Source organism: Uloborus diversus, chromosome 1, assembly GCF_026930045.1.
Source record: "Uloborus diversus isolate 005 chromosome 1, Udiv.v.3.1, whole genome shotgun sequence".
NCBI lineage: Eukaryota > Metazoa > Arthropoda > Arachnida > Araneae > Uloboridae > Uloborus > Uloborus diversus.
The window spans coordinates 233,147,696-233,173,356 of record NC_072731.1 but is presented as its reverse complement, the minus strand read 5'-3'; the positions used below and the strand labels follow the sequence as shown (position 1 = coordinate 233,173,356).

Genomic DNA, 25,661 nt, shown 5'->3' with positions numbered 1-25,661 from the left:
CCAAAAAAGTGCAAAATACCCTTCAATACCCCCTTAAAAATGTCAATGACGCAGTCTATGTCATGACCCCCTCTTCCCCCCCCCTAGATGTAAGGCCCTTATATATACGAGTCGGCGCATCAGCTTAAGATCAGCCATTTTGGATCAGAGCAAGAGTTTGAGTGGTTGTTTTTTCTGGCGAGTCATCACGTTTGGTGATAGTTCACTACGATTGATTATTAGCAGCACACAGATTGTTTACAAAACAAAATATTATTTTCGGCAAATTTGGCGAAACTCGAAGCTTTGCTGTGGTAACCCTAGCAGCGCAACAATGAAAAATCCGATCCAAATGGCTAGACTTAAGCTGATGCGTCGGCCTATCTGTATTGCGGCTCTATCTAGATGGGCACCCCTGTTGCACTACACAATAGGAAATGAAAACAACAATACCATTTTCAAAACCTCACAAACTTATTACTTTTTATTAATACTAAGCACTTTCATTATACCTGGCCTGATTGTCATGAAGTAATCTGAGGCCTGCTTTTGCTTATATCTCAGCAACTAGACCAATTAGAGACTTTGGGGGTTTCATGAAATGATTTGCTTTCTTAAGATACAACTTAACGATGAAAAATTAAAATTCTAAAATAAAATTATTATTTCAGTTAGGATGGAAAGCAGCAAATTTCATGTAATTTCCCTATTAAATGTTTAAATATAAAACCCATTGTTACAAATTTTGTTGCCTGAAGTGATTCATACAAGCACGGATCCAAAAGGGAGTTATAACTCCCTTTGAGAAACCAAATTGACCCTAAATTTGCTTTTCTAATACTTGAAATCAGACAAATTTCCTCCGACCTTCACGCTCCTTCCTACTATCACGAAGCTTAAAATGCATTTTTCAGGACTTTAATTTTGAAAAATTTCCGGAGGAGAGCCAACTTAGCCAAACAAAGCCTGAAACGTTTTGGGGGGACTCATTTTCACCTCTCCCCCTCCTTTTCTCTGTCTAAGTGCAAAAACTTAGTGCAAAAAGCTCCCCAACACAACCAGAAAGCCGCGAGAGAACTGACATGATGTATTAACTATTTCCCATCAAAGGTCGGCAAATTGAGAAACCACCCCCCGAGTGTCAGAAAGTGTAGCTACGCCACTGAAAAGGAACCCAGATTTAACGAGGAAATCGGAAATTTTTGGTAGGTGAAATGTTACTCCATGGAACTACAACTCACTTTTAACAAGCAAATCCCACTTGAAACGAGAAATATTTTGGTGAATCAAGAATTTCCACTTCTAGTTCAACTTATCCCTTCTGTGAAAAATTCCACAGTCAACAGAAAGTTAGTCATGAGTCAAAATTTCAGTAAACAAGTGTAAACACAACATGTGTTTTCTTTTTTTTAATTTTAATTTGTGAGTAGAGAAGCATTTGAAAATTATAGATTGTTGATGATTAATGTTATCTTTTCTTATACTTCTAACAATATTGCAGTTCAGTTTCAAACTAAGATGAAAAAAAAAATCAAAGCGACGATAGCAACAAATGTGAAGAGTTTGAAGTTGAAATATCCTCAACATATACAAGGGCTTTTTAAATGTAGAAAAACTTCAAACGTTTTTCGATGCCAGGAATGCAAATGACATATTAAAATGTAATGCAAAATATTATAAAAGAAAGTTACAAAAAGAGACTTCAAAACAAATTAACCAACCTCTTGGGGAATATACGGGAATAAAAAGAGATAAAACAAGTATGTACGAATCTTTATAATTTTTTTCACAAACCCGTTTTTTAGGAGCACTCTGTTATAACAAGCAAATATTGCGGTCCCTTCGATCTCGTTATAAGCAAGTTCGACTGTATTAATGTACTAAACAGAATAGAGATTGATAACATACATAGGTAAAGACATTTTATTAAAATATATTATGCAAAAAGATTATTTTACATTTGCAATAATTACAATACAATTTGAACATCAGTTCATTGGGTTGGTTATTTTAGTGTGTAAAACAATACACAATGGCATGAAAATTATACAACATGATCTATATTTATATATACACATTAATAACACTGTGTTTTGGAAAATTGTCATTTCCAACTGTTAATTGTCCAGTCTGAAGAAAAACATAAAAACTTAACACTAAGGAATAAATTTTATCTTTTTAAAAATATAATCAATAAAACTAATTTAAAAAACACATTTATATTCAGTTTAATCGTAATTTTAAATACAAATAAACAGAAAAATACATTATTCGGATCCAATTAAATTCTTTATTACAAATCAAAAAGGTAGATTTTTTTCTGACCAGAAGGTAAACCAATGTTAAGTGAATGGAGCAAAGTATATTTAGCAAATTTAATAATGCGAGAATATTATTAAAAATTGCGCAACTCAAATCAAACAAGAAAACTCTTATGATAGACGATGAATGTCAATGATGTAAGATGAGTTTTCTCACGAGAATAACATATTTCTAAAAATGATTTGCTGAAGTAGCTCTGGAAATTTCAATAACGAGAGATGAATATGAGGATATCAAACAAATAGATTTCTCTGTAATCTGTGGTGGGATGGAAAGGGGGGGGGCGAGTCATTCCCTTCATTATTTTCACACTAGCATCCCCCTCCCCTTTTTTTAAAATTTCAACACAAGCATCCCCACATCTTTTGATTTCATGAACTAATGCTCTTATTTTCCCCCTCCTTTCTTGTAGGACTATACCATTGTGGTGTGATCAAAACAATATTTACATAATAAAAAAACACAACAAGATATTACTTCATTTATTCTTTCTTTTTTACTTCTAACTGAAACCATGATAAAAGGGGCCGTCCGGAAATGAAGTCACACTTTTTTTCAGCAAACTTGACCCCCTCTTTCTTTGTCACAAAGTATCACACTTCTCCTTACACCTTCACCTCCCCTTGTTACATGTCACGCTGTTTTTCATAGCATACTGTTATTATTAAAAATATGTGACGTCAGACCCATTGTTACCCTCTCCTTGCCACGAATTTGCTACCCCCTTGTCACAATTTTCTGAACCACCTCCCCCTCTAAGCGTGACATAATTTCTGGACGAACCCTAACTAAGGATATACTTTTTTTTCCACTTTGATTTGATGTGATCGATAGATAAATGATATAAGATATTAATGATTCACAGGAGGGTCACCATCCGCAAACAAAATAGTAACAGCATCACTGAATGGCCCGAATCGCGAATATGTATCAACAGCTCGAACAGTAAAGTAGTAGCGATGTCCTTCTTGAAACTGTGTTAAAGTGCAAGCCATCGGTAATGGAAGTGCTTTCACATCTCCAACTTTCTTCCACAGATTGGAACTAACAGGGCCATTTGACTCTTGGTAAGCAAATAACTGATATGTTGCAATATCTGCATGAGAACTAAACACAGACATATTCCAAGATAAAATAATGCCTACAAAATAAAAAGAATGTTGAGAAAACAGTCATATCAAAATCAGGTATTCATGATGTAAATATTCATACACTAAATAATTGGAAACAATTTCATTTTATGTTGTTAAAAAATCTGTTGCAAAATGAGAATACTGAGATAATGTGTCAAATCAAAATGCCAACTCCTATCAAGCAGACAAATTTAAATGAATATATACAGCAGCTGCAGCAACAATTTATCCAATAAATCTTTCAGTGCATACATGAGGGTATTTGTGTTACTGGGTGAGATATTGTTGACTTGTAAGCAGCCTTCTCAAAAAGTGCCAAGTATTTTCAATGGGTTTTGGTTCCAGAGAACTATGCTGGCCAAACAAACCATTGAATAATCTCCTTGCTGCGTTTAGGTGATCCTTAACAATTCCATAACTACAAAACACTACAATCAGAAAAGCAACATTCAATAAATAGGAAATCAATGCATAAATTAATCTTGTTAATGACAGTACAGTAAAATCCGGATAAAAATTAAAATGAACATTTTTTTTCTATAGTGTTTGTTTTTATACATTAATTTTGAAAATCAAATAATGCTTAAATGTTTCAAAGAATGCTGGTTAGTTTAGTAAGTATGTTTGAAATGTTAGGATCATTGCAGTGTTGCCAGATTGGGGGAAATTTCCCCATTTTGGGGAAATCTGGTGCTCTTTGGGGAAATTTTGGGGAAATGGGTTTTTGAGGGGAATTCTTTGGGGAAAAATTTTTCCCTTGGGGAAAACCTGGGGGGAAAAAAACCCCTCGGGAAAAAACATTATTTTTTGTATTTAAATTTGCGTCAAGAAGTAGTGGGAACATTGTATCAAACAGCGTTGGGTTAGCTTTGCTCAACTTTATGGAATTCGCATTTCGCATTGTGTGGAATATTATGCTATGGAATTCGCATTAATGTTCTGCATGAGTAACTAGTTGATAAGTGAAACAGGTAAAAATAAGTCTGATGAAGAGTGTTCTTGGATAAATATATACAAAAAACATAGTTTAAATGTACATACAGAAGCACAGTAGTTAATGCAAGTAGGAAAAAAATATTTGGTTATTTCTTATCTCTCAGTCAGGCGCTTGTATTTATGACTAGTGGCATTCCCACGGCTTTGCCCGTAGTAGAAAATTAAAAGGTCGTTTGGTCCCCCTGTATATTTACAAATAATGCATGATGAATTTCTCGCCAATTGGCTTGCCCAGGTTATGATAACTTGGTAATTTACTCGTCCATCTTATGATAATTTTGCTCGGGAAATGTTCTTAAAATTGGAATAGAAAAAGAGCAAAATCAAATTTTCAAAAAATCGCTTAAAGGTGCGCACCTTCATGCTACAAACTAATTCTTTGCCAAATTTCATGAAAATCAGCCGAATGGTCTTGGCGTTATATTTGCGTTAGAGATCCTGACAGACAGAAAGAGATCCGGACAGAGAGATATCCAGACAGAGAGACTTTCAGCTTTATTATTAGTAAAGATAAAGAAAGATAAAAATAAAGAGCACAAAAAAAAAAATCGAAGATGTGAAAAAAAAAAAAGGTGGGGAATTTTACAAGAAAATTTGGCTATTTGGAGAAAAAAAATGTTTTTTCAAGAGACAAAAATATTAGAGGAAGACGATTCATTTTATGAAAATATTAGTTAAAAAATAATTTTTGCATTTGGGGAATTTTGGTAGAAAACATCGCTTTTTGGAGAAAAGATGGAAGGGAATTGGGGAAATCTGGATTTGACCATCTGGCAACACTGGATCATTGAAACAAAGACCAATTCTTTATTTATCAAACTAGGGAAAAAACTTGAAGGCAATAAAAAAATCTAATACAAATTAAAAATTTCTGCACCCACATGGTACTCCAGAGAACTATTTTTGCTATCTGCACAGCATATAAGCTTAGTAAATAGGCTTATACCCAGGTAAGTTCCCTGAGAATTTATTACTGTTTGCTTTGCACACAGTTCTTACCATTAGGCGCTTTTGAGCCTTTCAGAGAAGGTTTAGGTGGAAGAGCCTTTAGTTTATTATTTGGTTGATAAGTGGGGGCAGCAGGAAATGGTGCTGGATGCTGGAAAATAACATTTACAAAATTAGAAGTAGGACAAATATTAATTTAAACAATATAAACAAAAGAGAAACATTAATGAAGTAAATTAACATTGCTAATTTTAACAATTATCACTTACATCATTATTTAGCAAAACTTGGAACTTGAACGGGAAAACATAACTTTAAAATTTTAACTTATGGGGGGAAACCAGTTTAGAGGGGTCTTCTTTTTTTTTTTTTTGTGTCATAAATGTTAGAACTATTCAAGAATATGTTGCCATAATAAAAATGAACTTTTTAAATTAGTGAAGGAAAAAAAAGTTAGCCTAGTTTAAGTGTGTTAAGTCATGCGCACAAAATTAATGTGTAGCGTATTGAGTTCAGAGGAGGGTGGGGGGCTGCTGTGTCCAGCATGTACTTAAGCAAGAATTTTTTTTATTCCTCATTAATGTGCTTTCTTTTTGAATTAAAATACTGTTACTTGTCTCTCAATCTCAATTATATTTAACGTTTTAGCTGGATAACACCGCGGACCTCCTGGCATGAACTTGCGGACTCCCGGGGGTCCGCAACCACAGTTTGGGAAATTCTGGGTTACTGTACAAAACTAATGCATTCCCCCTTTGGCGACATTTGAATTTTGGCTTCTTTCTTTTTCGTAGTTTGTTCAATAACATGTTTTGTGTATGGTTAGTTTGAGATTTTTTTTTTTTTTTTGTGTGTGTGTAATTGGGTGCTGTTTCTAGATACGACGTCACTCTTGGTGATAAAAACTAAGCATAAATCCCATTACTATTACTGCCTATTTGCTAACACAGGCAACTTTATGTGACAATTGGCAATGTGACAACTTTATGTGACAACTAAGCAGGAGTCTTGAAATATGCATTATTTTAGATATAAAAATATTAAAATAAAATGAAATATTTTCCTTCTTTTTTAATAATTCATAACTTTATGCAGGAGTGCCCATGCCCCACAAGAGCAAGAGTGTACCCATTGAGCTCTAATGTTAAGAGTGAACAAACTCGGCAGTCTGTTTTTTGCCCAAGTGCGTTTGGCTCTTTTGATGTTTAAACTCAAGTTTTATTCTTTAAGATGTTTTGCTATGCATTTTACCAGTCCTTGACTGCTCAGTTAAGGATGTAAAAAAAACAGTCTTTTCCGACTGAACAAAATGTCTTATTATAGAAAAATTTTTGCCATACTCGCTGGAAATTCAAACTGCAAGCATCAATGCAGAAGAATGGGAAGTTATTTCTCCTCTTAGTATTATAGCTCAATGGGTGCACCATCCTTCTTCAAATATCACAACCCCTCCCCCCCCCCCCTCAAAAAAAGACAAAACAACCCTGCTAAAAATCTGAGCCTGCACCTCTGCTTTATGTGTTTTCACAACTCATTCAATACTTCTTACTTTAGAGGTACGACTTATGAGAACTAATCCAGGTGATGGTTGAGAGTTAGAACTGCTTGTTGATGCTTGAGATGATGTTGAGGCTATTTTAGCAAGACTGTTAACAACAGTACTAGCAGGTGGAAGAGAATCTGCAAAAATAATCCAAAATGAGAATATTTATTATTTTTTTCTTGAATTGAAAAACAACAGGCGGGAGAAGACAATTGGAATTAAACAGTATTAAATAAAAAAAATTCAGATATTTTTAAACTAGACAACTTTTTAAGTGCAAAGTATATATTTAAATTTAAATTTTTTTTTTTTTTTTTTGCAAAACAGAGCGAGAAAAACCATGATACATTTCAGAAAAATGCCTGCATAGTTCACTGCCCAGTTTAAATTTGTAAAAAGAATTGAACATGAACTTCAGAGAGATGATTGCATACATTTATGAATGCACATATGTTATTAAATCAAGAATTCTTACAAGCTGACATGCACAAAGAAATCTGCATTGGCAGGCGATCTTCTCTTAGGAATATCAAAGCAGATCAACTGTGATATTAGGAGCAGTCAATAAATAATGAAACAGAGGATATATCACAGATTTTATTCGATATTCTTCAAAAATACTGACCAATATTGTTTAAACACTTATCCCACTGGGAAATTAGTTGCATAATTCTGTGCTCATTAAAGTCCTTTGGCTGCTGCTGGCTTCAATTACACACACTCCTTTACCAGGGGCCAATCCAGGATTTTTTTCTTGCTACCTATTTTTTTGAAATTATTGCATCATTCTATTTTTGTGAATGTTCTTTTTTATCAGCATTGTTTTTGTGAACGTTTAGAGGCATCCTAATTCTTGTAAAAGAGAAGTAGAACAAGTGAAATTTTAGTTCTAAAAATGTAAATGTCATCTAGTATTATTTTTAATAGGTTTCGTTTTTTGGGTGGGGGGGAGCTAAAAACCTAAGAAGTACCAAAAATACCATCGTAATTTCAGCTTAATGGGCTATGTAATGTGTACAATATTGGAAATTATGAGAAAAACAGTGCCCCAAATTATGTTAAAAGATTATGATGATATTGCATAAATACATTTTGGCAAGAAATAGCTAAAAATTAGTTAAAATACCACAAAAAGGTTGCTATTCAAGCGATTGTTCATATAAACATGCTTAGAATTTTATTTTATGAGTAAATTTTGTTTTAAACAGAGGAACAAATTTTATATTTTAAAATGCAAATTTTTGTGAAATTTTCGATGTTTAGTGAAGCTACTGATTTTATTACTTGAGTTTTGTGAAAGTACCTATTTCAAAACAAGATTTTTGTGAAGGTACCGAAAAACGGTAGCAAAATCAGCCTGTATTGGGCACTGTTTACTTCATTGTCCAAATGAAATCGTTGTCCCTGAAGTGCCTTCTTAAGTTCCCTAAAGATGTGAGATCACATGGGGATAGATCTGGACTATAAGGGCTGTGGTTTTCAACTTCCCATTTAAATTGACCAAGAAAAGTTCCTCTGTTAAATTGGCTGTCTGTGGTCTCGTGCTGTTGTGCAACAGGATAACAGCACTTGAGTTTACCAGGACCACACACAGCCAATGCAAAAAAAGAACTTTTACAGAAATTTAAGTGAGAAACCTTGAACCACTCCTCTTATAGTCAAAATCTATCCCCATGTGATCCCACATCTTTCGAGAACTCAAGAAAGCACTTTGAGGACAAAGATTTCATTTGAACGATGAAGTAAAGGAGTGTGTGTAATTAGTGCCAGCAGCAGCCATACAACTTCTATAAGCAATGAGCATGTAATTATGCGACTAATTTCCCAGTGAGATAAGTGTTTAAACAATTTCGATCAGTATTTTTAAAAACGTTGAATAAAATCTGCTTTATAGCCTCTGTCTTGTTATTTATTGACTGACCCTAATACTTTGAATTGTTGATTGCAGTAATTGTAAGTTTACCAGAAAAGAAATTACGCTGAAAGTGGGACTCAGAATTTCAACGAGTTTCTGACAGGCAATTAGAAAGAATGATAAAGAATAACATATATATATCAAATTCACACCTAATATGTTAATTATAATCCTGAATGAGCAATTGAAGGCAAAAGTTTGAGGAATTTAAATACTACATGCAATTAGTATAACATTCAGTAATGAAAATAACTATTGATTGGCAAAACACATTTTTTAACAAGAACATTCCTAATGAAGTTGATAAACCTCATTTCACATACACTACAATTGTTAATTTGACATTAGCTCTCTCTCTCTCTCTCTTGCTCACTCATTCAGCCTTGAAATAATAAGAAAAATAGTTGCAATAAAAATTAGTGAAATTCATTCTCTCAAAATGTTACATCAGATGCAACAGAAATTCAAAAATATTGATGTTGAGCTGATGGCTAAAAGAAATAATAAAATATGCCATACAATATCAAAATTCTAATTTCGTACTGCAATAAACTTCAAAATGAATTATTTTGATGAGAAATATCGTAAAAACATAGCAATGTAATAAAATACAGTAAGGCATTTTTTTTGGGGGGGGGGGGGACAAAGAGTTCTTATTTTGCTCATTTTTCTCAATGGAAAAATATGTCTTGTGAGAATCCTTTCAGCAATAGTAGTTGCAAATTTATCCACCAAGGACTAATTAATAGAACCTTTTTGCACATAATGTGTTTTCCGAAATTCTGAGTCATGTTTAGGATTGTTATCTCAAAATATGCTTCAAAGAATGCTATCTAAGAAGAAAAACGAAATGCTTTGTGTTGAGTTTTTTTAACATACGTATTTTTTCACTTGTTTAGTGCAAATGGTGTAACTGAAATCAATGGAATGGAACTTTTATATATCTGTATTTTTTAGCAGTATGAAATAATTCAACTGCAACCCCCTTCAGAAGGCATGTGGTCCCCTAGAATTTTTCAGTAGCCCCCAAAGGGGCGATATGGCCTGTGTTGAGAAACCCTGACATACACGATTTATGCTATTCCATGGTTTAAATTTTATCTGTTGCTATTCTGCTCATGTGTATATCAATGAACCTTTTTGTTTTTATTTTTATTTTACTTTTTTTTTTTGTAACATTAACATTTGTTAACAATATATTTTATTTAATAATACAATTGTGTAAATTTTTACCATATAGTTTTTTTCCTCAATCTTTTTTTCTCCCATTGATGAGTGCTTTATGCATTACGATATTCCTTTCAAAAGGTTCTAATTTACCAGTGTTCCTTTTGTATAATATTTACTGTGAATAAAAAGCTAAAAGAAGTCTGAAATAAATGCAAACGTATAACCAATATAGACATGGAGTGATTAAAAAAAGAGCATAGAAATTCTAAAAGTGAAAAAAGTATGGTTCAAAAGATTTTTTTAATGTTTCAAAACCGCCCTACAACCTTTGGTTTAAAAAGCTATAATTTTTTCCCTTTTGCGGAAAAAAACTTAAAAAGAATTAGTTCAGAACCTTCATCAGTTAGTGTTCTACAAGAGAAAAGTAATAGTTGAACTTGTTTAATGCTAGTATCAACCTCCCTCCACCACTGACTCCTCAAGAGAGAGAGGGGGGGGAAAGGGGGAGATTATTTTGAGGGTTAGATTTATTCATCGGTGCTGAACCAGTTACAGTTTGTAGGTCAAATTTATTTCTACAAACTGCTACATATGACATTTTTAGCATTTAAATGTTAATAAGATGGAATACAAAACTACATCACAAACATATTTCCAACTAGTGCAAGTACAGTCTGACCACTGATGATATGGAAAGGCAAACATTCAGTTTAAAGGCGGAAATGGACGCATCTATTAGTTTTCAGGGGTGGTAGTTTGTTTGCTATACAGATGTGCAGTTTCACCTCTTAATTACTTTGATGCAAGTTTTGCAAAAATCACAATTCGTTCACAACAATATTTTTCTTAATCTGAAATATATTCAAACTATATTTTTCATATTTTCACTACAAATATAAATTGATTTATTATTTACAACATAGTTTTAAGCTTACCATTTTGCTTTTACATTTCTGGACACATGAAAAATTTTATTTTATTTTTGTGGTTTCCATAGAAACTCTTTTTGTTTCCCCACATTTTCAATTTAGAGAATGCAACAAATTAATAAGACCCTAGCAGCAGCACATCCAGAAAAACCTTTTGAAAGAAGTTTTTTGATAAAGAATACCTTCTGGAGGGGATTTTTTAATCAAAAATACTGTCTGGGAAGGGGGAGATGATCAAATATAATTTCTATCTATACTTTTCTATAGATACTTTCCTACTCTTTGATCAAAAGTACCTTCTGGAGAGGGTTTCTTGATCAAAAAGTTGTTTTATATGTTTCAACTGCTGTATTAGAATATGCATTTAATTTAAAACCAATGCCTATGGGGGGGTGTTTTTACCCCTAAAACCCCCTCTTTACTGCACCACTGAACCCTAGTGACATCATAAAATGCATGCATAAAGAAATCCTATTGCTATTTCCCTTCACCCCTTCTAGATTTATTTAGATGGAATCATCCTAACTTGGCAGCTTGCCAGATTTCAAGTCTTTTGTGGTTAGACTGTATGCTTATGAATAACAGAGTATAAATTTTGCGCATGTGCAACAAGTTAACAAAACAATAAATATTTATACTTGGATTCGTAACACGAACAACAAGTTGTACACGCTGACCAGAGCTTGATATAAAAGGAGGTATTGCTCGTCCTCCAATTGAAGACAATGGTCCTGAGTTTGGTGGTACGATGTAGGTCAACGTTCTTGCTCCAATCATATTGGGTGGCAGTTGTGGAATAACTGGGCGTTGTAAAAGTAAGTTGCTGAATGGAACTAATACATTTTGATTGCTATTTACACCTGTGAGAACTTTTGCTACCCCTGAAGATGAACCGGGAACATCTGTTTAGAAAATAACAACATTATTTCGGCTGTTTTTGTATAGATAAATATTTTTTAAAGCATTAGGTCTTAATTCAAATTCATGCAGTATCACTTAAACTTCCATACGGGAGCAACATATTATGTTAGCAATTATTGAGAATATACACAAACTAGTAGAATACTAAAAGCCAGTAAAAAAAACACTGAAACATTCCAAAAAATTTTGAAACATAAAATTTTTCAGAAAGTCCAGATCTTCTGCTTTTGAAAATTAAATTCCTCTATGTAAGAGGCATCAAAAAAACATGCTGCTAATGTATTCTTTTTTTTTTTTTTTCTTTTAAATATTTATGCAGGATTATAATGGCGGCCAAATTTGTGGAAACTGTTGAAAAAAAGTGCATTTTTAAATTTCAAAAGATTATAATACTATTTTAATTTGAAGTCATACCACAAAATTGTGTACCATTTCCTAGATAATTTGTATTGAGAATATAATGCAAAAAGTTTGTTTAATTATCTAATTTCTATCAAAAGTTGCATCCAAATACTCAGAAAAAAAAAAGAAGAAGAACAGGTAATATGATGTAGCTGCCTTTCATCTGAGAGCAAAAATGTTTAATCTGAAATTTCCTTACTTAAAGCAGACTCCTAAAAAAATCCAAAAACTGTAATTAAAAGTACTAATTAATAATTAAAATTAAATGTTAAAGGATGGTCAAAACATGCCTCAGATCTATAATTAAACCAAATAAATACAAGAAAATACTCATTTTTAACTTTATTTGACTAAATAAAATGAATAAGTTGGATTGAAATATTCATTTTCATCATGTGTATTCAATTTCCACAATAGCTTCAAAAACGTTTGTCAGTATGAAAAAATATTTTAGAATTTGGTCACTACTTTTCATTTTTTAAATTAATTTTTCAATATTACTAAGTCATAATACTGTTTTTTTACTTCCTTTTACAAAAAAGGAAGTATTGTATTCGCGAAAAAATTTTCACTCAAAAATCGCCCTTAATTTCCATTTTGCTCACCCCCAAATGAATGTTGAGTTTTTTTTTCGATTCGACCACATGCGGAAAAGTGCCTAAGAATGTATAGACACGCGAAATATCCATTTTGACCATCACCGAGGTAATTACAACGACTTTTCTCGTGACGTCTCTATGTATGTGCGTATGTGCGTATGTATCTCGCATAACTCAAAAATGGTATGTCCTAGAAAGTTGAAATTTGGTACATAGACTCGTAGTGGGGTCTAGTTGTGCACCTCCCCTTTTGGTTGCTTTCGGATGTTCCTAAGGGGGTCTTTTGCCCCTTTTTGGGGGGAAATCATTGTTAATTTCGATGTAAACTCAAGTGGTGTTATAATTTGTCGGACACTTGGTGATATATCGCCAGTCTTTTGGTCGCCAAGTTTTATCGCCAACTTGGCGACAAATTTGGCGGAGTTTTTTTTTTTTTTTTTGGTTTCAATTTGGCCATTGTTGGTGATATTTAGAGAATAAATATTGAATCACATTAAAATAGCGAATAATGGGGAAATGACATTAAATTGGAGTAAAAGGAAGTCATGTGATGCACACATCAGCTCGTTAGTTTTTATGTAGTACTTAGAGGTGAAGAGCTGGGTTTTCTTTTTTTTTTCTTTTCTTCAGACAGCATTCCACTTCTGCAATAACTTGACTTTTATTTGAATATGTCGTTTTTTGCTAATCCTTGATACATGAAAGCGGACTTGGATTAATACTCATTTGCTGGATCAGGAACTGATCAAATTAAAATGCACTAAGTCAAAAATAAAGTAAATTTTTTGGACTTGGCACATTTTCCAATTTGGCATTCACATTGTGGGCAGTTAGTGTTTAGAGTTGGGTCCAACATATACACATTTTGTTTCGTTGGAAACCGGTTGACTACTCCCAAAATGAATTTCCCATGGTGGTTGTAATTTGAATGGGGATTTAATTTTAGTAAAACAAAAAAAAAATACTTTAATTCAAGTATTACATTAATTTTAGTGGACATTAAATTTTAATTGTTTCTGCTCCATTTGTTGAATGCAGTTAATACTTTTAACTTTTAGTATTTTTTCATTTTTGATGTGACACCATTGGAAGAAACTTCCACAACTGAGGAGCAAGTTTCATCACTTTCCTTGGACAAATTTATAAAAATTGTTTACTTGGCAAAAAAAGGTTGCTGCATTTGCAAATCCTCAAACTATTGTCTACCCAAATTTTATCTTTATCTAGTTTCAAGTTGTCTATTTCTGAATTTTATATATACATACATGTATATATATACATATATGTATATATATATATATATATGTGTGTGTGTGTGTGTGTGGATACAATATGTTACCGTCAAAGACTGAAACATGGTAAATGTCAACATTCACAAAGCAAATATACAGGGGAAAGAATGAATATTTCCAGGGAAGTTCCAGTGAATGTTGACATTATCCAATTTTGGACTTTCACACTAACATATTTATCTCTCCATATATGTTACTGTGAAAGTCCGAAAATCTGGTTAATATTATCATTCACACATCAAAAACATCAGTGAAAGACCAAACACATTCAAATCTCGTTGAAACAAACTCAAAGGGACCTTTAAAATCAATCTGTCTCAATTATAGTTCATCTCATCTGAACACAAGGTATCTTATACATTTCGAGTTTTGACATCGATAACTTTCTATGACTTCTGCTCGTAGCATTCCATGACTCACAGAATACAATTTTTCCAGAAAAAAAAGAGTAATTTTTCACAAGGATACCTAATTTAGTGTTTTGTGAAAATTAAATTGCAACCATCTGATCTATGCTTTGGAGATATGTTTCTAAAAAATTAAAATTTAATTGAAATGTAACTAGGGCAGCTACTATTACAACTAAAAAATAATTTATACAACAATGACTAGAAATGCACAAAAAATAATTACTTAATTTATTTTGACTTAATTATTTTGCTACCAAGAACATTCATTTATAAATCTAAAATTTTTGTTAATATTTTTTGAATTCCCATAAATCATACAAAATGGTGAACAGCGACCTCACCCTGAAACAAAATCCTGGCTATAGACTTGCATACATATAAAAAAACTACTAGCATATAAGCTTTTTTGGGATAAACATTTTTGGAATTTTAGATAGAAATTTATGAGCAGAAAAGCATTTTTATATGCATTTTTTGGGGGGAATGTGCATTTTATAATAATAAATTAATATCAACATAAATATTTGATAACTGTGCAGATACTGGTTTTTCTAATCAAAAGTATATTTCTTCAAAGACAAGTCTTTTGGTAAATATTTTATAGTACGTTATTCCACTTCCATTTTCATAAAAAAAATGAGTAAAAATCAGAAAAATATGTAGTTTTAAGCAAAATGAAATGAGCAGTTTTTTTTCCCCATTAAATCCCAGCCTTTATTTAAAAACAAAAAAGGGGTATGAAGCACACTTACAAGACTGAGTGGTAACTGCAGTTTTCCTATTGGCTATTTCTTCAGCTGTCAAATCAAGTTGACCTCTAGGTGGTGTGCCCATGGGGTTAGAGAAAACAACCATTGATTGAGGATTTGTAACAAGTTTGTTTCCGGGCTGTATAGGAAAATATTAATATACTCTCAAACTAATGAAAAAATCATATCAAAGAGACACATCAGTTTTATTAGTATTCAATGACAAAACTAAAACTAGTAATATAAAATGCAACTTCCACCAACATTACTACATAAAAAAAAATACACAGAGAGAAAATTACAGTGGCACTTATGGCAGATGCTACAAAACACTTATGGTAAGTTTTAAAAGAGTAAATTACATAGTTCAGGACTAAAATAAAGCACCATAGCTATCAAACAATTTAAATTTTTCATCAACTTGAAAACAATTAAATCTTAAATGAAACAAAATCAATTTAAATATTCTAGATTAAGATATTAAATATTCTAGATTCTTATTTACTAAAATCCATTTGAAACCCTTCAAACACATAACTTATAAATACTTCTGTACTGGTTCATTCTGCGTTCTTAAAATGTATGATACGTATAACTTTCAGTGTAGTATACTGTCATGGACAGGTAAAAGGCAGTAACTGCTTAATTTTTTTTTTTTTTTTTTCCTTTTTGTCATTGATTGCACATTTGCTTTTTTGTACAAGCTTGCTTATTTGGTTTCCGCTGAAAAAAAAGCATGAAAAAAGTGTTGGGAATTGCAAATGATATTAATTCTTTATGCTTATTTTGATATTATATTTGGCTTTAATTAAATCCTGGTTTTCTTCTATCTTGGCAAGTCACAAATGCTAATTCAACAATTGTAATGTATTTCTTCATCTGAGATACCTGCGTGCCTTACGTCATGAAATGACGAAGTTCCTTTTTCATTTGATTGGCTCACGTTCTAACGTCAGGAAATACGCATCTCAAATGCATGTCTTGAAATCCATGCAAATGACTCTGGCTGACTATATAATATAATTTTTTGGTAGCTCAGATGCTCTCTCTTTCAGGGTGCCGTATTTGTAGTTTCTTGGTCAGCCGAGTCGGCTGTTAGTCGTAATGCTCTCGACTAGGCATTTTAAAATTGTAAACTTTGTCAGCAAACCTAATGATTAAATTAGTGGAACCTCGAGTAGATAAATGACTCTATTAGTCAATATTACAAATTAATCAATAATGGTTTTGCAAGTTATCAACCAACTTATTTCATGCCCAGCATGAATAAAAAACAAAACTTTAACAGCGATTCGAGCATGCCGTTCCACCAGCACGTGCAACCATGCTGGGTTGCCAAACGGCAAAAACCAATCCTCAATCAGGCAACAAACATTGACAAGTGCCAAAAAAATAAGCAAGCCCCCAAAAAAATAAGCAAGCACGTCTCAACAATTCCTGATCAAGCGATTCAAACAACTTTCTATTTGTTCTTTTGGCTTAGAGTAGTTAGAAACTTCTCAACCATCAGGTGAGACATCACAACGTGATTCCTAAGTTGTCCGAACATGCACAAATCTATGTTTAGCTATCCGCCACCGGGAAACAGGACACGGAGTGTGAAATGTAAAGGAGGTGGGTTTCAAAATACAATTCCACATAACTTGACATGTGAAATCCCAATAAAAGGGCACCAAGATATCAAATAAAGGTAAGCCCAACATGTTCCTCCCTTTTGAAGACTTTTCATCAATTACATACATGAAACAATTTAAACACTATACACAAAAAACACACATGAACTTACATTTCAAAAATAACTTGCATTGTGAAAAGATCGGCTATGTTCACATTGGTCCTAACATATTCAATGTAAAACAATTTTTGTTCAATTAAATTTCTCAAAAAGTGATACATGACATCTATTTCATTTTCCCTGGCGAGTTTCCAGTTCTTCAACTTGGGGGTGGACAGACTTTGTTTATAGGAATTGAGAATAAACACTTCAACCAAACTAGCCTCAGGGACTTCCTCCTAACTTTCATCTTAGGTTTCAATTTCTTTTTGGGGTTGGTTCCGTTACTAGAAACTTCCCTGGTTACAGTATTTTTAGAAGAAAAGTCGAACAATTTGGGGTTAAACTCAATTTTGTTATCATCGTAATACTTCAGTACTTCATTTGGAGCTCTGGGTCTAATTTTCTTATTCCCTGCTATAGTATAATAATAGATATCTTTTCTTTTACCCGTTTTTCTTGTCTTCACTTCTCCAATTCATTTCACCTTCTCACAAGGAGTTAGTTCCCTGAGTGCCTTCCCTAATTTCCTGATTCACTTTTAATTCACTTAGAGGTTTAATAAAATTAAAATTTCTTTCTTCTTTGTATTTATATAAAAATTCCCCGATTTAACATTCTCATTCAAATTAACATTCATGGGTTCTGTGATCGTCCTGGTGTTAGGGTCCCAAATCTGGTATCCCCGGGTCTGTATATCCTACCATTATCCATTTTGTAGCTCTCATGTTCAATTTTCTTAATTTGGACTCGGGGAACCCCATGTATGCCAGACAGCCAAATACCTTTAAATGTCTTTTGTGCTTATTACCACAAAAAAGTAATCATTCATTACAAGTTAATACTTAATTTACAACAGCACTTGAATTTAAACCCCATCTCCTTGAAATTAGTTTTGAACTCGAGTGGGAGGGGTTCTACATAAAAAAGACAGTTTTTTACTTGGTGATGAAAAAAAATAATTTTAAATTGATTCGGGGGATTTCAGCATGCCAACAATATGATCATTTTAAGAAAAACAAATAGGTTCTAAAAACGTCTGCAGCAATATATTGAGAAGTAAAAGGGTGTAAGTGGCAAAATTAAAAGTTTGGAGATAACCAGTACAAATAGTGGAACAACTTTTGTTTTGAGGCAAGATATAGTACTAGTAGCCCCAGTCGGTGCTGTTATACAGCGTGACTTAAACTTGAAAATGCTTTGAACTTTACTTCTCACTGCCTCATACGAAGAATACATGAACATTTTTGCCAACGTTTGGAAAAACAAACAAACTTTCTTATAACTTGATAATATAATTTTTAATAAATATTATATTAAACACATAATAAATATGGTATTGTGAAAATTCTAATGCTTAAAAAGTATTTCTTTTTCTGTATTTTTATTCAGATATTTTGATATTCAATTTTCAAGATATATCATCTAAACGCTCATTCACACAGCAAAATAATTGCAATTTATTTTTTCCTCAGAGCTAAAATTTTAAAACAAAAGAAAAAAAAAACATGAATTTACTAATTTAGTTGAACAAAACAAAAAGGGATTTACCAATCTAAATCTGTGTCCTCTAAACAATCTGTACCAAAATACAAGTTTATGTGTATTTATGTACAGTGCAGTTACAATAAGACTGTGATCTTCATCGATACAATACATATTGAACAAAATTGAATTATTTTAATATTGAATTAATAGCGTCTGACAGACTTTGAAAATTTAACAAAAATATCAATAAAGTTTTTGATGCACAAAACTTGTCCCACTCCCCTCCCCCCCTTTTTTTTTGAGAAAAAAATTTCTACATCTGAAACACATGAGTTGGCTGTCATCTTATTACTTGTCCAATGGCTATTTGCTAATATGTAATAATATATTTATACAAAATATAACGATGATTTTCATATTCCTTATTATTCTCCCCCCCCCCCTTTTTAGCAGCTAAAAGCTGGCCCGCTGCCAAGGCCAGATTTCATATGCTCCCAGACCAATTTTGGCCAGTGGCCATAGCTTGAGACCCCTGATTTAACCAGAATTAAGAGAAGAATGTTTTTGAAATAATTTTAAATTAGGAAATGCTTTTGCATATTTAAAGAAAATTGGTGACTCACACTTCGAAACACAGGTACCATTTCACTAGTAAGACTTGTTGTTACATTAGGTGGTCCTGGTCTTCTCACTTGATTTAAAACAGGAGAGACAGGCATTCTTCTTGCAAATTGCTGCTGCTAAAAAATTCAAAAGGATACATAAATTTAACTTCAAACATATACACAGCAACAAATGCTTAAAAATGAACACATCCACAGATATTTTAAAAATATATTCAGTTATTGTCTCTAATATAGCTTGAGTAATGTTGTACTTATGCACAATGCTGTAGTTCGGGGGAAAGCTGCCACCAAAAATGTTTGTTTTTTTATTGCAAAAACAATGCAAATGTTAATTGGTTTCAAACCACGATTTTTTTTAGTGAGTTCAAAACCAAGTTGAGTTCACCCAAATACTTTTTTTCCCCCCAACTACAACCCATTATATGCATAAAAAATTTAATAATAATACAAGTTGACTTCCGCATACAGCAAGTTATTGAGAAGTAACTAACAAAACTAACATTCTCTCAAATGAAGTGAAGTTTAAACAACAAAACATGGAACCAGATTGCAGAATTCATTCTTGTTGATTAGTTCCTAAAGAAAAGTCAATCCTAAACAAATCTGGTATAGTTTGGGGATCCATTTTGTACCATACATCCTAAGATCTCAAGTTCAACAGAAGATTTCTGCACCACTGCTGTGAACTTAGCAATACATGATACACCAAACACTCTCTAGTAGCTTAAATCTGGGGTTACATGCAAACCAATAGAGATTAGTTATGTTCTCAGAATCAAACCAGATTGTGTGGTATTTGAAGTATGAATCAAGCATTATCTTTCTTGCAGACATTCCCACCAGAAAGTCATCTAAAAGCTTAACAAATGGCAGCAGATTAACTTCCAATATCTTTGCTTAATATTGTGATGTTTCGTGACCACTCGAAAGTGTAGACAAACTCGTCCGTTATAGTAATTATAGTAACAGAAATTGAATTGCTGCAACCATCAACGTGCCATCACTTTTTCTTTGACTAAAATGTCACTGAAGTAGAGGAATATAAGTGATGAAATTATAAAGTTTTGAGCAAAATGCAAGCAAAATTCAAAGCACAGGTAGGCTTTCATTGGAAAGTTCTCCTTACTCCTGTACAGCACCACATGGCAGAAACATCTAGTGGTTCTGCCTATCTATTACCATCTCTTGCCACAAAATAGTGAAAGTTTCACTTACTGCTTGTACTAGTTATCTCCAAATTCTCTTTTTCTAGGAGCTGCATAGAATTTCAAACCCACAACATTTCCTGTGACTTATGAAGTGTCTGCAGAGCCTCTTTTTTATTTTGTAAGGGATCCTTCTTTTTCAAGAAAAGCGATTTGCAGGGTACTTACAATTTATAAATAAATACAAAAGTGACGACTATCAACATGCTATGAGCCTAGCTAGGTTGCTCAGACAATTACAAGTAACAGGTCATTTGGGTAAAATATTCCAAAGCCTACAAACCCAATTGAAGTAACTTTTTATTTTTTCTAATTATGAAATTAGCTTGAAACTTGAAAAGCTTAAAACAATGACCCCTTGTTTTGCCATTAGTACAAAAATTTAGCTCATTAGTCTACTCCTTTGAAATTCTCTTAAATTACAGGATCAAGCCGTCTCTTACCGGGTCCACCGCGAAAGTAACGGAGAACAGCTCCGCTGCTTCTTCGGGCCCGGTACTACTAGAGGGCGCTTTAGCGTTCCGTGTCGCTAAGCGATGGACAACGTGGTGTTTACATCGGCGATTGTTAACGCTTATAGGAAAGTACGTGATCGAAATTATGTGATTAAAGTCTTATTTTTCCTAATTGTTTGTGCACTAGATTCGCATGCAGCTCAAGACATTAACTCATTTGGTGCAGGTAAGTTATTATATTGTACTTATATTTATATCTAATGATAGGCTTAAGTTTAGTTGCCAATAGTTGATTGTCGATTAATTATTCTTCAACTTTCGTTTCTGATAAAATAGTGTCAAATTAAGACATGATTAACATTTGTTATAAATTTTTGTGAAAAATGTCTAGGACCAATTCATTCTAGTGGTCGAAGTGTTTATGTTTTTCGCTGTCAAATATTAAATAGTGTGTGAAATCGGTCCGTCGATCTCTATTGGTTCTAATCGAACTTTAATAACTAAGATCTAGCTAGTACTTGGGTGACAGTTGATAGTAATTAATTTTAAATGTTACATTAAGTTAAACTAGCACTGGTTAAGAGTTTTTCATTTTGATTGTCCTCCAGTGAATCGATAACCCACAATTTTGACCAAAATACGTAACTGCAATGACTTTTCAAAAAAAAAAACAATTCCTTATCCATACACTCTTTATTAGTGTCATAAACTTAATTAAAATACAATGCTTCGAAACAAATACATCAAAAAAGATTTAATACTTGTAAAATAGATGTGTATTTGATAGGGATAAGCTGATATTTCTATTGTAGATCTATAATCAGCATTCTGTTGTTCATTTTAATACTTCATTTTTATTGTTATTGAAATGAATATGAAATTATTTTCTATTCTCCTATTAAGTCAATTTAGGTTAGATTTTAAAAGTGACAGAAGATTTTGATATTTATTTAGTGCACAGGAATGAATGGTTTGCCATTGTATTGAATTTGATTGGTGTGTGAAGTCTATTCTCACATTTCTTAATCCATTCTTCAATACATATGACATGGTTTTGTATCCTTAAAGGGTATGAAAAAGTAACTAGATTATCTAGTGCATCTGAAGTATAATTTTTTAGCTTTAACTTTGAAAAAGTTTTTTTATGAACTTGTAAATTTTCTATGTACATGCCAATAAACCTCATTTTAATATAACTGTCGTGTTTATTAACTAAAATAATGTTTCATGTTTTACCACCAACAAAAAGTTTAATATTATCTAAACCTCTGTGTTACTTTGATTAATCCAAAAAAAAAATGTTAGCTCATCATCAAACCAGAAAGAAGATTTTGTGGTTATTTGTTTTTAAAATTACACAATTGCACAAGCTTTTACTTAGTCGATATGCAAAGGGTTTTTGATCCAAAGGAGTTAATGTCATGAATAAATTTGTGCTCTTGATGAATTTCTATTTCAAAAAGCATTTTCTTCCCGACACGGCGCCGTACATCTCGAGATCGTCCATATTTTCGTTTCTTCCATCGCTTAGCATGAGTCATTATTCCTCAGTACCGGGCCCGAAGAAGCAGCAGAGCTACTCTCCGTTACTTTCGCAGTGGCCCCGCTCTTACTCTACTTTGCTCAAGACAACAGTTATTAAGCCGTCTAAACCTAGAATCATAATCTAAATTTGAAATCCCATTTACAATATAAAACGGACTATACTTAGTCCTGACTTATTTAGACACCCTGATCAGCAGCTGTGCCTTCTTTGCTAATGACAACTGTTTCTTCTATGCTAATGACATGCTGGAATCAATCCCTTAATTTAATTCTCCAAATATAAACTGATGGAAAAAATAATAATTCAGTTTTTCTCAAAGAAGCAGGTAATTGTAACTACGCTTAAAACAAATTTTTGCCTCACAGAAATCAAAACAGACGTAACAGAAGACTGCACACACAAGACGAAACAAAAATTAAGACAAAAAATTACCATGGGAAGAGATAGAACAGGTTTATTCAATTGATTTACAGGTGTTATTGTGATGTTGTTCCTCTGGGAAAGCTATTAAAACAAACAAATGATTACATGCAAAAGGAATATCACTAAAGATACTCAATCATTACTTTGAGTATGTGACATTTCTAAAATCCCATCCTTTCTACAAAGGCTTTTAAGAAAATATGCAACTCACTATGACGTGTTTTTCACTATAATAAACTTCTTATCATTTAAATTTTACATAATGTTGAAATTAAATATGCAAAATGAAATGCTCTGTTTTCACATTCCTATACATGGATACAACATAGGTAAATAACATAAAAAACACACATGGCGCACGCCGTGTGCAGATACATTTGTTACTGAAGAGACATACTTCCTATAGCTATGTGATATTGCCTGATAACTGTTAATTAATATAAATATTAAACATTATCTTCAAAATAGGTTGATAAATTAATGAACAAAGTTCACCTTTTGTTCTCATGGTGGATACATGATTGGCATTGCTTTGCCAATGCTTTGCCTTGCTTCACTGTGTATTGTTTTTCATACCTAAGGGTAATTTTGAGTTTTGTACGCAGATACTTGATATTTTATCTTATTATGGGATAGAGATAAGTTTGACTTGACCTGCATCCTCGGTAGACAACTAGTTTATGATTTTCGGGTATGACTAACAAAACAAATCTGAGAAACTTATACTGTTGCTTTCTATCCAGTATTTATTTTTAATGAGGCATTTTGAAATTCACTACGTTTACATGCAATTATACCTACACCTTGAGCAATCTCATGCAAGATCTTGACTGACACTTTTCTATTCTGAACACAAATATCTCTAAATGCTTAGTCTATTCTTGGAACAGTAGCTTGATGTACACAACATTCGTTAATTTTTTAAGGCTTTAAATTTGTAACAGAAAACTTTTTTCTTTCAGCTTTTCATGGAAGAGCAGGAATTCAGCACATTGGCAACCATACAATATGCATGGGTTTATCAAACATTTCTTTTGTAGATTTATTCTACATGATTTAGCTACAGGCTAGATCAGGAACTGGAAGCAAAAAGGAATAGTAGTAAAAAAAATGAAGCACTAAAAGCACCTGTAAAGGTCTTTAAAAATCAAAGTAAGCTCATTTTAAGCATCGTACAAACCCAGAAAAACAAACTTTTATAGTTTTGTTGTAAGAACACATAAATGGAAGAATATATTCACAGTGTATGACTTAATAAAACAAATTGACCAGCAAGATATGCATGAACTTGCTTTCACAGTTGGTACAGAGCAGGAACTAATGTTTTTAACCAAAATACATGACATGACAGTTTGTCAGCATTTTAACACTTAAGTTCGGCACAAGAATCAAATAAATTTCATGATTTATCATGAAATAATGACATTAAAAAAAACCAAACAAATTTTAAAACCAATTTATATTATGTCTGAACATTATCAGCCGTAACATATACTTTAGAACGAAGGAGTGACACAAAATTTACCTCTGAATTAACTGCATTAGTTCCACCAGCGGCATAACGTGAATTTGGAAGTGAAGAATTCTGAAACATAACATTTGTGTGAGTTACAAAAAAAAAAATATATTGAAATAAGTCTTAATTAAAGAAATAAATTTCTTGGGAAAGAAATAATTATTACAAACTTTCACTTCTAATTTCCAACTGCAGAAATAAAACAAGAATTATAATTACCTCAAGATAAGTTCTAGTTCTGCACTTCAAACAAGCATAAATATCAAGAGAGAAACATACAAACATTTATTAATTCTTCAGGAGAAAAAATACTAAGATTATTTTATCACTATTTCCTGCAGAAACATGAAATGTTTCAATAGGTTCTGCACTTGATTTTACAATTTAAGAGTAAAATTTATTTATCTTTCCAGCAACTGTCCATTTGTTACATTAAAGCTATAATTTTAAAAAATGTATGTGAATTTTTGTAAGACTTTCTTTGGACATTGAAAACTCAAACTCTTGTGAACTATGTTTTTAATATTCTTATGTGCGTAGTAAGATTGGATGTAATGCGGCAAAAGTGGCTGGGTAGAATGAGAGAGAATGTCGTGAGATGAGGAGGTGGAAGTATCGATGTTGATGTTTTGTGATTTATGTTCTTGTATTTGTATTGTACTGTTAGTTATAAATGTTTATTTGTTTACGATGTCATCATTATGATGCGTGCTGAAATCCCCTAGACATGCCGTTTCTGACATACATATATATACATATCTATTTAAAAGAATAAGATAAAAAATTTACCTTGTATATTTTCACATTGACTCCGACTGTTCTTGTTAACAACTAATAACACAAAAAAAAAGAAAAAGTATTGTTATGAATATTATCTTATGCAGAAGAAAGGAACAAGATTTTGAAAATTCAAATATATTTTCAAAATGTCATTTAATGTTGTAACCACAAACACACACAAAAGGGCCTTGCTCGCTCAGTGGCAAAAGCGGAAGAACTTCAGTGAAAATGTGGGTTCAAATATCGACCCTGTGTTTTGAATTTAAATTTCCTTATTTATTTCTAAACAAACTATGAAAATGACTTAATCATTTTGATAATTTTGTTCAGATGAGCAAGAAGGATGGTAAAAGTGTGAGCAGTCTTAAATACCAGGAGCCATAGAAAAATGAATCTCAAGATGCATTAATCCAAAGTCAGTTTCTGACCTAAGAAGATGCTGTTGCTTCCAAAAACAAAAAGAAAGAAATTAAAAAGAAAGCCAACTGTGTGTGCAACAACCAACAAACTCATGTTTAGCAATAATCATCATGGATGCAG

General features: G+C 32.5%; 1 protein-coding gene across 1 annotated transcript in view; it reads right to left on the bottom strand.

Moving 5' to 3' along the window:
• Window positions 1–1,897: 1,897 nt before the first annotated feature.
• Window positions 1,898–25,661, bottom strand: part of LOC129219313 (uncharacterized) — a 46,193-nt gene continuing 22,429 nt past the window's right edge. The window contains exons 6-14 of the mRNA XM_054853666.1: window positions 25,131–25,172; window positions 24,351–24,410; window positions 22,835–22,906; window positions 19,194–19,310; window positions 15,312–15,447; window positions 11,574–11,837; window positions 6,928–7,058; window positions 5,430–5,529; window positions 1,898–3,442 (exon numbers count right to left, since the gene is read on the bottom strand). Of these exons, the coding sequence (XP_054709641.1) occupies window positions 3,153–3,442; window positions 5,430–5,529; window positions 6,928–7,058; window positions 11,574–11,837; window positions 15,312–15,447; window positions 19,194–19,310; window positions 22,835–22,906; window positions 24,351–24,410; window positions 25,131–25,172 (1,212 nt within the window). The 3' untranslated portion in view covers window positions 1,898–3,152. The remainder of the gene's footprint in view (window positions 3,443–5,429; window positions 5,530–6,927; window positions 7,059–11,573; window positions 11,838–15,311; window positions 15,448–19,193; window positions 19,311–22,834; window positions 22,907–24,350; window positions 24,411–25,130; window positions 25,173–25,661) is intronic.